Below are 14,122 nucleotides of genomic sequence, written 5' to 3'. Positions count from 1 at the left end.
TGCCCACCCTGCAGTGGCCGGCCTGGTTCTGAGGCGGACTCCCAGTGGTTAGCACAAAACTCTAACCAGGCCACACTCTCTCCCACGCCCAGGAGGTTCCCCTGACGCCCATCTTCACGGACACCGTGAAGTTCCGCATCGCACCGTGGATCATGACGCCCAACATCCTGCCTCCTGTGTCAGTGTTCGTGTGCTGGTAAGGGGTGACCACGGCCCAGAGGGGCAGCACGGCAGTGTGGCTGGGGGCTGGGCTTCTGGGTCAGGCTGACCTGAGTTTGGTTCCTGGGGCTGTCACTTAGCGGCTGGGTGACTAGGAATTATTCACAGGGTCATTGTGAGGATTAAATGAGATGAAGCCAGAAAGGCACTTGCCCAGCCCTTTGCCCTGGGACAAGGCTTGTGCTCCGGAAGCAACCCGTCCCCCTTCAGCCCTCTGTCACACAGCTGGGGACCTCCTGAGCAATGGCCACTCAGCTCATCTCCCTTACTCCTTAAGCAGGCTTTTATTGAGTACCTATTATGTGCCAGGTTAACCTCAGCAAGGTGAGAAACAAGGGGAAGGGATGTCAACAGCAAAACCAGGAGGAACTCGTGAGGCTCGCAGACCCGTCCCTCGGGCCCGGCATAGCTCGTGTTTAAGTCTGGCAGCCGGGGATGTAGGCTGTGGGGCCGGTGAGGGCAAAGCTCCCGTCCTGGCTTTCTTTGCCCCTGACCTTGACAAAAACTGCCCAAGTGGCTTTTGCAAAGACTGACCGCAGAGGTGCTCTCAGATGCCCAGCTCAGCTCAGAGAGGCCAGCTACTGTCCCCACCCAGAGGGTGGCCCCTGTCCCCTCCTCACCCTTCCTCTGGGGGGTCTTGTCTTCCCCATCTTTCCAGCATGAAGGACAACTACCTGTTCCTAAAGGAGGTGAAGAACCTAGTGGAGAAAACCAACTGTGAGCTGAAGGTCTGCTTCCAGTACATGAACCGCGGTGACCGCTGGATCCAGGTGAGGGCCTGGGCGGGGCACGTGGCTGGGGTCAGATGAGAGGAGTCGGCTTAGGGTAATACCGGGCCGCCAGCAGCCCCGGGCAAAGGATTCTGTCAGCTTGTCCCTGAACCTGTGCACAGAGATGGGGAGGGAGGTCACTGTTGCGTGTCTTCTTGTCATGACTAAAGACAGAAAAACAGTGAAGCATCCATCCGCAGGGGACATGGGAAGCTCTGTGTAACAGCTCAAAAGCCAGAGGCCAGTACAGAATGTGCTTCACTTTAAATTGCTGCTTGAAGGAAAGCATGTTCAGGATGATGCCACTTGTTTTTAAGAAGAGGTCAAGGGCTGGGGATTTAGCTCAGCAGCATAAGTGCCTGCCTTGCAAGCACGCATTTGTGAGTTCGATCCCCGGTACTAAAAAAATAAAAGTAATCCCAAAACTTTGGAGACTGAGGCAGGAGGATCTCTGCAAGTTCAGGGCCAGCCTAGGCTAGTTTGTGAGTTGAAGGCCAGCCTGGGCTACATAGCAAGACTCTGTCTCAGAAAATAAATAAATAAGGTCAGTCTTGCTGAGAAGCATGCCTAGGATATGCAGAGATTATCTGTGGGGAGATGAGCTGCCATCCTTTGTGGGTGAGGATACGGGGACCAGGGGACACAAACTCCCTGCTCCTTCCTGAGAGCCCCTGTGTCCCTCCTTCCCCACAATGCTGACGGATGTTCACAGGCATACCCAGTGCTCACAGCTGTCCCTGGTGTCCCCACAGGATGAAATTGAGTTTGGCTACATTGAAGCCCCCCACAAAGGCTTCCCTGTGGTGCTGGACTCCCCTCGAGATGGGAACCTCAAGGACTTCCCCATAAAGCAGCTCCTGGTGAGAAGCAGACGGCCAGTGGTGGGAGCAGGGGAGGACTCATGCAGGACAGAGTGGTCAGAGGGCTGGGGGCGCCCTTGATAAGCCAATCTGCTGCTCCGGACCTCTGTTTTCTCATCTGCAAGATGGGCAAACTGGGACAGAGGCCTCTGAGGTCCCTTTCTGCTGTGATAACTGATGCTCCCACAGCAGTTCCCAGGTGGGAAATGGGAACTGTGGGAGACAGGGCCAGGCCCACTTCCAAGGGCTCTGTCCCCTGATGCAGGCCTGGCCCTCCACCTGCTGCAAAATAAGTTTCATAGAGGAAAGTCAGAGTTGTGTGACTGTTAAAAATTTTTTAAAGTTCATCAGGGCTTTGAAGCTATGGTTTTCAGCATTTAAAGTCATCTGACTCCTCCGATTCCAGAGATCACTATCACTCCCTTCTGCACCCCAGAGGCCACCATGTGACAGCAGAACAGAAATCAGTCACGTCTGTCCTCACTCCCCCCCCCCCGCCCCCCACACACACCCTGAACAGGCTCAGGGAGGCCTGGGCACAGCATGGTACACAAACTAGGTTAGGCTGGGACCTCACAAGGCCACACACTGGACCCCTTCCTGTTGACATCAGGGACTGCTCGGAGGCCACACCTGCTTTCTGGGAGCGTTAACTTGCCTGTCCCCTCGTCCTGAGGAGGTGGGAGAGCTGATAGGGTGAGCCTGGCTCCAGAAGGTCCGGGGGACCTGGCCTTGAGCAGCAGTCCCTTAGCAGAAACAGGACCCTGAGTAAGCAACTTCATCTCTGTGAGCCTCAGTTTGCTCATCTGTGAAATGGAAAGAGATGACATTGGTCTCAGAGGGTCATAGTGAAGATTCAAGTTGAGTGTAAGACATCAGTGCTGCCAGCATGAAAACCAGGCTTGCTGTCTCCTCCCTGGGTCACCACCTGCCTTCAGTGTTCCAGGCTGGCCTCCCGCCGAAGCCCCGGACTACATTGTTCCTGGAGCCCTGGGCCAGGCCTGGCGTTGTGCTGCTCGCTGGCTGTCTGGGTGATGCTGTGAAGGCCCAGCTGCCAGTCTCCAGCCATCTCGAGCCAGCTCACGAGCAAGACCAGCTGGGCCCCCAGGCGAGAAGGCAGTAAGCTGCAGCCATCTGTGCCCAGCACGGCTTTCCCAGAGCCACTCAGCTGGTCCAGGACAAGCCACACCCTCCCGCTTCCTGGGTTTTTCTAACAGAGAATTTTGTCATGCAATCCTAGGCCCAACCCTAGTGTAAGTTCCACACACAAGATCCTATACTCTGACACACACTCCCCAAAATCATGAGGGGCCAGGGATTTAGCTCAACAATACAAGCACTTGTCTGGCAAATGTGAGGTTGTGAGTTCGATCCCCAATACCACTCCCCAAAAAATGAACCTTAAAATTTAGGGCATCAGTGGAGTTATATTTGTGTGCCAAGTCCAGTTTTTGGAGCCCTACACTAAGAAGGATTCAAGGGTCCTGGGGTGAGCGTGGTTGTTGGGGTTGGGCTGGGGTGGCATATATGTCATATCTGCCATTCATGCATGTATGGGTCAGCTGTCACTAGGGAAAGCTGCAGTGACAACCAAGCCCCCAGTCTCAGTGGCTGACACCAGCAAAGGTCTGCTTCTTGCTCTGTGGCCAGTAGGCTGCCTGCACACCTGTTTTCTCACGCCTTCCTTGCTCTAGAGCTGCAGCCCAGGCTGAGAAATGCCATTCTCCTAGCAAGGAAGAAGAAAACAAAGCAGGCAGATGCGCAGAGTAGCCCTTGGGCTTCTGCTCAGAACTGACACAACTTCCCATCTGCTCACGTTTCATTGGCCAAAGCAAGTCATGTGACCCTGACGCTGGCCTGGCAAAGTTTATTGTTTTGGCAGAAAGATATTAGAATTCACAGGGCGATGGGCCAGGAAGCCAAATCCCTGGGAATAATAACCAACCTACCTCCCGACCTAATGCAGCAGGTAGGGAAACTGAGGGTCCGAGAAAGATTGAGAGCTGAACAAGGACAGTAAGAGCACACACGAGAACTGATCTTAAGTCTCCTCCGTGCATCCGTGTTTGGGAAAAGAGGCACACACGGCGATCCAGATGCACACACACTCACATCCAGCCCCACACTCACCCCTTGCTATGCCCGGGCCCCTGTAGAAATGACCGGCAACCAGGAGCTGGTGGCGAAGGGGTGGGCATCTGTGGGCAGCTCCCTGGAAGGAGGACTCCTGGCTGCCGGAGACCAATGACAGGTGTGTGTCCACCCAGGGCCCGGATTTCGGCTACGTGACCCGGGAGCCCGTCTTTGAGTCCGTCACCAGCCTTGATTCCTTCGGGAACTTGGAGGTCAGCCCCCCGGTGACCGTGAACGGCAAGACGTACCCCCTTGGGCGGATCCTCATCGGGAGCAGCTTCCCTCTGTAAGAGAAGCCAGGGTGGATGACCTGGGGCAGCGGGAGAGGGTCAGGCATGTTTCTCTTCTGGGGTCACCTGGGTTGCTCATGTATGTAGTGAGATCCTGGGAAAATCACCCTCGGCCACGACTCTCCGTGACTTTTTGGGGGAAAAAAGTTAAGTTAGTCTTTACATCTTAGTATAAATTAGGATCTAATGTGTACCCAAAGAAGCAGGTCTCTTCCTCAAGTGGGAGAGTGTATGAGGAGATTATAAACTAGTGGCAAAAAGACAACAGGGTCTAGAAAAGGGAGACAGACAGAGATGGTGAGCAGGAGCACATTCATGAATCCTCAGGGCTCCTCATGTATGACAGAAACACGATAAACAATGACCTGGCCCAAGAAGCATGAGTCCCTCACCCCTTGACCTGTCCACAGCACCTCCACTCCCTGCCCCATTAACCCACCAGCAAACAAAAGGCAAATTCTTCCTTGGTCAAGGCAATTGCTGGGGAACTGATGTGTGCTCGGATTCTCACTGCATAAAAGGGCTGCCAAGAACCTGCATGAGTGCAAACATCCAGGCTTTGGGAGCCAAGTCGTCTGAGCCCCGTGGGATACTCCACCTTCTGGGGGACACAAGCAGTGACCATTTTCCCATCCTCTTTTTCTTCTCCTTCCGCTCAGTGGTCACTCATCCATTCCATTCAGCTGCCATTTCCTGAGAACCAGCCAAGTGCTGCACCCCCTACCCCAGCCCTCAGGGAGACAGCAGGGATCACAGATATGCAGATTGGACCTACAGAAAAAGTGGGGCGAGGGGCATAGAGCAATAGGAAGAAGAGCGGGCAGTTGGGGGCCCAAAGAGAGAGTTCAGGAGGCGTTTTAAAGACAAATACTTATTAAAGACTGACTGTACCAGGCTGTTGTTGGTTCTGGGGACACAGAGCCCCAGGCCCCAGGGGCTCTCACTGGGTGAGGGGTGCGGAGCGTGAACAGGGCAGCAGGAGACCTCCAGGCACTGACCAGAGTAAGGAGGACGAAGCAAGGAGCAGGATGAAGGGCTGGCATGGGGACTCCGCTCTAGTGGGTTTGAGGCCGTGACTTCGTAGCTGAGCCATGGAGGCCACAGAGGACACAAAGAGCCTTCCAAACAATAAACACAGCAGGGCAAAAGGGCCGAGCTGTGCAGGGGGCTGGAGCGAGCAGATCCGGGAGGCAGGGAGGCAGGTGAGGTGGCAGGACCAGGCCTGGGCAGGGTCACAGGAGAGGGTTGTGGGCCATCATAAGGAACTAGGCAACGGGGAGACTGACATGGTGGAGCCTCACAGTCAGGAAGGCTTCCTGGAGGAGGTGTCTCTTGCACTGATTATGTGATGCTTCGGGAAGGGTCCAGGGCAGATCCTAAAGCCTGTGCAGGCCGTGCTGGCCCAGGCTGCAGGCCCTCTGCGGCAGGCAGGGCGGGGGACCCTCTGAAGAGCCACCCCCCAACTTCACCCCAGGTCTGGCGGGCGGCGGATGACCAAGGTGGTGCGCGACTTCCTGAAGGCCCAGCAGGTGCAGGCACCTGTGGAGCTCTACTCGGACTGGCTGAGAGTGGGTCACGTGGACGAGTTCATGACCTTCGTCCCCATCCCGGGCAAAAAGGTGAGCTTGTCCCCAAGACTGAAGCGAGCAGAAGGGCGAGCGGAGAGCCCGTGGGTGCCCGCCGTGGCCAGCAGAAGGCAGGAGCTAGATGGAAGCGAGGAAACGGGAAGTGGGCTGAAGCTGGTTCGTGGGCTGTGGTTGGCCCTGGTCTGTTCTAACCCGATACCAGCATTTAAGTATGTCATCAAGATAAAAAGCAATTAATCGGTAGTTTTTTATTCTTTTTTTCTTACTAAGTCTCTATAATCTGGTGAATGTTTTATTCTCCTAGCACACCTTTTTAAAAATTATTTTTATTTTTATTTATTCATTCTTGTGTTTTAAGACGGGGTGTCACTCTGCGGTTCAGGCTGGCCTTGAGCTCACTCTGTGGCCCAGGTTGGCCTCGAACTCAGAAGGATCCTCTTGCCTCAGCCTCCTGAGTGCTGGGATTACAGGGGTGCACCACCACACCCAGCTCACACCTCTGTTTAGAGTAACCATTGTTAAATTGTCACCCGATGCTGGTGGCTGCCATAATGGCCATGATGCTCTAGAGAGGGATGGGTTGGGGTCTGCAGCTTCATTTTCTGAAAAGGAGTGGCTGCCACCCCAAACCCCGGAAATCCTGTGCCCGTGGCCTGCTCACAGCATCTGGGGGAAGTCCTTCCACTCTGTCCACGGCCGCCTTTGACTCTGAGCTTAGACTCCGTGCATTGCAGGGATGGTGGGAAGGTGAGAAATAGTGCTTGGAGACAGACAGCACAGGGCCCCTCCCTGCTCCCCGGCCGTCTTACCCGCCTGGCTGTCTCTCACAGGAATTCCGGCTGCTCATGGCCAGCACCTCAGCCTGCTACAAACTCTTCCGAGAGAAGCAAAGGGAAGGCCATGGTGAAGCCATCATGTTCAAAGGTGAGTGACCAAGAGCCTCGGTGTCGAGTCCCCAAGACACCCTCAGCAGGATGGGGCCGGTGTGAACCAGCCCACCACAGGGCTAGCCCACCCAGGCCTCTGTGTCCCTTGCTGTAGCCAAGTGGCTCACTGGGCCACCCCTCGTCCTTCCTGTCACCAAAAGCACAGATTGTTTTTCCAGGACTCAATGTGTGCCAGCCCACGGGAGTCACAGGTTCCAACACCTGTGCACGGTTGGCGCCCGGGAGCTTGTGGTTCACAAGGGAGACAGAGAGGAAAACAGACCAAGCACAGTTTAGGGCCAGGAAGAAAAGCGAGCTGTGACAGCCATGATGACAGTGAGGCATCATCACTCTGGGTCCCAGAATGAGAAATGAGTGGGGTAATTTAGACCTCTGCCTAACTGGGGCGGTGTAGACCCGGCCAAGTGCCGTCCTTAAATTAATCATGGGAGAGGAGGCCGGTGATCAGCGGAGCCCGCCAGCCGGGTCAGAGGCCAGGCCCACTCTTGCTGCTTGTTGGTTGCTCTTATTGTGATGAAATTACATCACTCTCCTACCGTTTAGTCGAAGACACAGTATGGGGACCGAGATACGTGTGCGGTGTTGAATCACCATCACCTCTGTATATGCCCATTATCCAACTTTTTCTGTAGTTGTGCTGCGTTTTAGGTGCTCAGTCCCAGTCTATCTCACACCCAAATGCCTGTGTCAAACCGAGGCTGCCCACTTTCATCTCTGTCCTTCGCATCCAAAGTCAGCATTCCTGGCTGCTGGTGGCGTCAGGAACAGAAAGGCCCAGAGGAGGACACTGTGTGTAACAAACCCCAGCCCTGCAGGAGAGTTCCTTCCTGGATGGGCAGGAGTGAGGCTTGACCTTTGGAACCTTCCTTTGCTGCTAAACGGAGCCTAAAATGTACCCATAGGACACAGGAGCTGTGGTTACTTTTGTGCTAACGAGGTTGAGAAGTGTGGAGACGGCTCAGATAAGGTCCATCAGCCCCTCTCTCTTCTTCTTTCTCCTTTTTTCTCTTGCGGTGCTGGGGGATCAAACCCAGGTCCTGGCACGCGTTAAGCCAAGGCACAATCGCTGAGCTCCATGCCCCGCCCGGCCTGATCTCTGCCGTTTTCCAGTTTAGGAAGTGCAAGTGTCCAGCACGCTCCTCCTAGCTCAGGCAGGGTACGGTGAGGGGCAGGGCTCTGCTGTTGGCCTCTGTTGTGCCCACCAGCTCAGCCAGGAGCTGCTTGAGAGCCCCTGGACAAGTCACATAAACCACTCTGTGCCTCAGTTTCCTTCCCTGGCATAGAAATATGGGGAGGACTAATGGGGCCATCAGCATAGAGCCCTAGAAGAGCAGATGCTCAGTGCACCTTAGGTGTCACTAATCACAAGGTATCAGGAGGGCTGGAGGCAGAGACAGGCTCCTCTGCAGGGCGGGGCCAAGCTGGGGGTGAGTCTGGACAACAGGAAAGGTGGTGCGGCTGCTCTGACACTCGTTCTGGTCAGCTGCAGCAGGTGGCTGCTTATGTCACCCCCAGTTGCTGCCCAGATTGAGAGCAAGGCAGCTGCCACCCCTTTCTCCTCCCAGGTGACAGGGCCCACGCAGGAGAAAGGAGCACACAGGCCCTCCTCAGGCAGAGGGCACGGGGTTCCCTCCCTGCTGGGCCTCTGCCTGGCTTCACCCCCTAGACCCCCTCCAAGTCCTGCCCGTGTGTGTCGGGTCTGACTGTCCTGACCTCTGACCTCCGCAGGCCTTGGGGGTATGAGCAGCAAGAGGATCACCATCAACAAGATCCTGTCCAGTGAGGACCTCGTGAAGGAGAACCACTACTTCCAGGTGAGGCCCGGGAGGGGCCAGGCGCACATCCCCATCGTGGAGAACGCCCAGCCTCTGGGGCTCCTGCCCAGGGCTCATGGTCCAGAGTGTGCCAGCACCTAGAGGGCCTTGACAAGCCCGAGAGCAGCCTCCTTAAATAAAGGGGCATCACAGTCCTTTCTAGCAGGCTTGGAAGCTCCAGGAAGGTAGGGGCACCAGCAGTGCCAAGGACCAGGATCTCTGCCAGGCACTGTGTGTCATCTAGGGAAGACACATTCCTTCAGAGCATGATAAACGCTTCTGACCTGCTTCCCAGAAAAATGCTCATATAAGTACAAGTCAACTCAGATGGGTTTAAGCAAGAAGATATGATTGATTCATACAAATGGAAAGTCTCACAGTGGTATAGATTTCAGGCACAGGTTGATCAAGGTTCCAGGTCCATTTCTCTGCACTTCCTGGTCTCTGCAGGTGCCCTCAGGCTGCAAATGGTTTAGGGCCAACATATACCCAGCATATCAGGAACAAAAAAGAACTTTTTTGTGCCCTGCAACAATTAAACAAGAGCTAGCATTTCACTCTGATTTGACCCAACTTAAACCAAGGGCTCTGTACATTGATTTGCTTAATTCTGAGTGACTGCCCATCCCTAACTTGACTACCAGAGCAAAGCGGTAGAGGCAACAGGGTACTCACTGGGCCGACAGCCCAACAACCTGCAGAAGAAGGGGTGGGATGAATTCCAGGAAAGTGATGTAAGATCCAGTGAAGGTCACCAGTCCCCTCACTGGCTGTTTGAAAGCTGGCTTTATTATAGGCATCTGTCTTGGTTATTTTTCTCTTGTTTTGTTGCTGAGACAAAATACCCAATGCCCAAAACAAAGGAAGGAAAGGTTTGTTTAGTTCACTGTTTGTGGAGGTTTCGGTCTATAATCAGCTGGCTCCAAGGCACGGTGGCCTGGCACCCGGGCAACACTCCAGCAAAGGCAGCAGCAGAGCAAGCCTCTTTTCTTCCCTTACATGGGAAGCAGGTTACAGTCCTAGGGTGGGTGTAGCACTCACACCTACGTGGGTCCTCTTGCACAGGCTGAGGCTGTTACAAAGTAAGGACCCTGAGCCCTGCTGAATCACTGAGTTATATTTCTGACCTTCTCAGATTGACACAGTGCACAACATCCTAGTGTGGTGATGGCTTGTCTCCACACCGCTGGATTTAGAGCTGCTAAGTCACTTGGTTAAGCTTCTAGACTTCTCAAGTTGACACAAGGTATCCACCGTAACAGGTGCCTCACTGAGCCTTTCCTGGGCTCAGGTAGCTCTGAGAGCAAATCGTGGCCCCCGCTTTGGGCAAAAGGAACCCAGCCAGCTCACTGTGACTCTCTTTCACTCTAAAAAGGGGGTGAGGCTGGTAACTCCCTCCAGGCTAAGGCTTAACTAAGTACCCGCGTCCAGTGCTCAGGTCAGAGCCAGGCACATTTACGCATTTGCTGCTACGATCATTAGCAAAGCCATCACCAGTGTCCTGGGGTGGCCTGGGGAGCCAGTGAGGTCCTGGAGAGAAGCACCTGGCACGGGGTCCGGTGAGTGGTAGTGGCTGGTGTTGTTTCCCCAAGTCCCAAGGAGGGGCGCTAGGAGAGGTGACCAGGTGCCTGCTGAGAGCTGGGAGTCTCTCTGGAGTGCCAGGGCCCTTAGCCCGACACTGCAGCCCAGCTGGCAGTTATGTGTCCCTCCTCTGATGCCCTCGCCTGCCACCACCCAGCGCTGCATCGACTGGAACCGTGACATCCTCAAGAAGGAGCTGGGGCTGACCGAGCAGGACATCATTGACCTGCCTGCTCTGTTCAAGATGGATGAGTACCGCCAGGCCAGAGCCTTCTTCCCAAACATGGTGAGACCCTCCGAAGGCCAACCCCTGTCCACTCCAAGTTGGGGGCTGTCAGATCCAGAAGGAGCCCTGGACAAGGCTGCCCAGTCAGAAGCTCAGGTCCCAGGTTGCCTGGTTTTCCACTCAGCCCTGTGTTTGTGCATTGGTTAGCATCCTCCATGCCTCAGTTTCCCTACCCTATGAAGAGGACTGCCCCAATCGCTCCATCAGAGGATTACAGTGAGGGCTCTGGGAGCTTAGAATAGGGCGGGCGCACCGTAGGTGCTTACAGAGCAACTGCCTCTACCCAGGTGAACATGATCGTGCTGGACAAGGACCTGGGCATTCCCAAGCCCTTCGGGCCCCAGCTGGAGGATGAGTGCTGTCTGGAGACCCACGTGCGCAGCCTGCTGGAGCCGCTGGGCTTCGTCTGCACCTTCATTGACGACATTTCTGCCTACCACAAGTTCCTGGGGGAGGTGCACTGTGGCACCAACGTCCGCAGGAAGCCCTTCTCCTTCAAGTGGTGGCACATGGTGCCCTGACCTGCGGGTCCCCGAGCTTCCCTCCATCCTTGAGTTCTCCAGGCCCTTCCCCTGCCTCAGCTGCACTGGGTGGCCCTGCTGGGAGACTTGCGGGGAGTGGGGTGGAATTTGGGGAAACTGTGCCTTGCCCTCCCTGGGAAGGACCTGTGTCACCCCCGGTGAGCCTCAGCTGTGTCCCTCCTGAAGACACCTGGGTGTGTGGCCAGCATCTGCAGAGCCCTGACATGAGAAACAAAACAAAACTCAAAAAATCATGGATCCAAGCCATTCCCCAAAAATCCTTAGTTTCTGGAATAGTGGGGGAGAAGAAGGAGATCCAGAGATGGGATTACTGGTCCTTGAACCCTAAAGTTGAAGGTTGATCACTCAGAAAGGGACCCTGGCGCCCCAGCCACACCTTGAACTGCAGTCATTTCAAATCCACTGCCGCCTTGAAGTGTTGATTCCTCATCACCTCCCAGCCCTCGTGACTCTCTCTGCAGCGTGGACACCCTAGGCTAGCCCTCCCCACTCCCTACGGGTCCAATAATCAAGCTTAGAGCCTTCCCTGGAAACAGATCTCCTCAGAGCAGGCTTCTCCCCCCGCGTCTGGGGGCTGTCTCCCCAGTCAGCACCCATGTGCCCGAGTTCAACTATCGAGCTGCCCCACTACAACATCCACGTCCTCTTGATTGGTCCTCGGTTCTCCCACAGCCCTGACCTCCCTCCTCCCACACCTCTGTGTTCTCCCTTCCGGTACTTGATCCCATCTCTCCAGGCAGCTAAACAAGAACGTCTTCACCACCAGCCAGATTCAGACCTTCCCTGTCCCCAGCAGCCACTTGCAGCCCCAGAGATGTATTGATCATCCTATTAAAATCACTAGTCCATTTGCCAAAGACCCTCTCATTCGGACGTAGTCACATGTATGCCCTGACTCCACCTGAAAAGAGTCAGCTTCAACTAAAGAAACAAAAAGTTCCTTTAGGGCCAGGAGAATAAGTATATTGTAATTACAGTTTGCAGGATCAAAAAAATATTGTGTAACCAGTGACAAGGTTATAGATGTGTGTCCTTGGGGGAACAGGATTTCTCTCTGGATTATTTCATTCACCGTCCATTAAACATTTGCTGCGTGTCAGATCTGAGAACAGTGGTTAGTAACAAAGCAGGCTTGGAACCAGGCAGCCCCTACTCGCAAAGCCATGTAGAAATGGCCAGCCTTCGCCCTGACAGTGATGCCTAGAGTCCAGAAACACTCCTGCAAGTCACCATCACAATGAAACAGGTGCATGTCCCATCCAGGTGGGCCAGAACCACCTGTCAGATCAGACCCCAGAGCCTCAGGAGCTGTTGCCCCCTCTCCGGGGACAGTGGCTTCTGCCTTAGAGGCCAAAACCCCAGATCTCTCCAGCCGTCTAAGGGCGTTTATCTGGAGACTTCAAGTGTGTCTTGTGTGTGTTTGGTTACTGTGTGTTTGTGGGCTTGCTTTTATTTTTATCTAATCTACCTTAGGAGGAAGTGAGGGCCTCCCACACGGAGATAGCGTGCCTTTGTTGATTTTCGCGATGCGCTCCTGTCCTGAGTCAGTCATTTCTGAGGTTGCTGGAGCCCCAGGACTCAGACAGCACGCCCTCCCCTTGCTCTCCACACCCCAGTGTGACTACCCTCGGTGTGGACAGACCCCGTGGACTCCCTGCTCTTCCCCGACCCTGTCTATAAATATGGCCTAGAACATGCTTCTGAGTTGCAAAACTCAGCCAAGTTCCTGTTTCAGTGTTGATTTTGAAATATTCTATGCAAGCGAGCAGGGGGGACCATAAAGAAGACAAGAGCTGGGCAGTTTCCGCTTTGTGGAAAAGAGGCCGTGATGGAGCTAAAAGATGTCTGGGGAAGAGCCTGACTAAAGAGCAAGCGAATAAACAGTCCAAGGGGAAGTCACGTGGCTGTGGTGTGATGTTCTTGCGGGTTCCCAGACAGGGCCTCCATGCAGACCACACATGGGCCCCTCCTTGGGCCTGAAGCTGCTACTGTTGTGGTCACAAGGTGAAGTCTCTCAGCAAAGGATCCGGAATCCCCCACGTATTCAGGGGCTGCGTGTTCCGTGGCTACCACCCAAGGTCAAGGCTGATAACCACAATAAAGGGACTCTGCTTTTATAGTGGGGTTTTCCAGAAGCCGAGCCTGAGATAAGCTCTGCAGTGATGTGTTTTAGTAAGTGCTTCCAGGAGAAACCAGAAGGGAACTGGGGGAGCGAGAGGAGGAAAGGGGAGAAGCTAAAGAGGGTGAGATTTCAGACGACTCCCTGGAGAGCTCGTGTGGAAATGGCCCCTGAGAGCTGTCCCGCGTGGAGACAGCCCGTGCCCTTATCCCAGTTGTTCCTGACTCTGGGGCCTTTGGAGCTCTGGATCAGAGACCCAGTAGCTGTAGCTATTAGGAGCAAAGTCACAGGAGCTGAGATGGACTCACAGAACCGGAAAACGATGCAGTGGGCACAGCAGTGTCCACGGCTCTGGATAACTCCGTGTTCTTATGATACAGAGCCGTTACGGTAGGTATTTGTCATTTGACCCCTGGTACAAAGATCCGTACAGCATAGCCATGGCTAACAGAGTCCTCGGGCCCTGACCTGGAGCTACTTGGTCAGCTGCTGAGCCTTCTGAGCTCCCTGGGATACATCCCAGGGCTTCCCCCCCGCTCCTCTCCCCAGCGGAGGCTTCTGGATTGATACATTGTTTTAACCACTATATTGCAGCTCTTGGAGCAGAGACTAATTTCATCATCAAGAGCCTAAGTGTGGGACATCAGACCCACGTTTATTCTTTAGAATATTTCTATTGATGAATTATTCATTTTAATTTCATTAGCTTTACTACACTAAACAATCAGTATTTAAAAGGGTTTTTTTTTTTTTTTTTTTTTTTTTTTTGTCTTTTTATCGGTACCGGGGATCGAACTCACGACTGCCTGCTTGCAAGGCAGGCGCTTATGCCGCTGAGCTAAATCCCCAGGCCCCTCAGTATTTAAAAGGAAAGAATATCACAAAACTAAAGTATTAAGATTTAATATTTATTGTTTATAAAAAAGCATCAAAATTTTCAACATCAACTGGTTTGTGGTGTTCAGAGTTCAAAAA

General features: G+C 54.1%; 1 protein-coding gene across 1 annotated transcript in view; it reads left to right on the top strand.

Moving 5' to 3' along the window:
* Padi2 (peptidyl arginine deiminase 2) overlaps positions 1-12,923 on the top strand; it is a 38,034-nt gene extending 25,111 nt beyond the window's left edge. The window contains exons 8-16 of the mRNA XM_003471384.5: positions 93-196; positions 878-989; positions 1,742-1,849; positions 4,117-4,268; positions 5,747-5,891; positions 6,689-6,782; positions 8,534-8,619; positions 10,358-10,486; positions 10,774-12,923. Of these exons, the coding sequence (XP_003471432.1) occupies positions 93-196; positions 878-989; positions 1,742-1,849; positions 4,117-4,268; positions 5,747-5,891; positions 6,689-6,782; positions 8,534-8,619; positions 10,358-10,486; positions 10,774-11,007 (1,164 nt within the window). The 3' untranslated portion in view covers positions 11,008-12,923. The remainder of the gene's footprint in view (positions 1-92; positions 197-877; positions 990-1,741; positions 1,850-4,116; positions 4,269-5,746; positions 5,892-6,688; positions 6,783-8,533; positions 8,620-10,357; positions 10,487-10,773) is intronic.
* The last annotated feature ends 1,199 nt before the right edge of the window (positions 12,924-14,122 follow it).

Source organism: Cavia porcellus, unplaced genomic scaffold (genome assembly GCF_034190915.1).
Source record: "Cavia porcellus strain 051 isolate PalLab524CR breed Dunkin Hartley unplaced genomic scaffold, mCavPor4.1 scaffold_25, whole genome shotgun sequence".
NCBI classification, from domain to species: domain Eukaryota; kingdom Metazoa; phylum Chordata; class Mammalia; order Rodentia; family Caviidae; genus Cavia; species Cavia porcellus.
The sequence above is the reverse complement of the archived record's forward strand: the minus strand, read 5'-3'. Positions and strand labels throughout refer to the sequence as shown.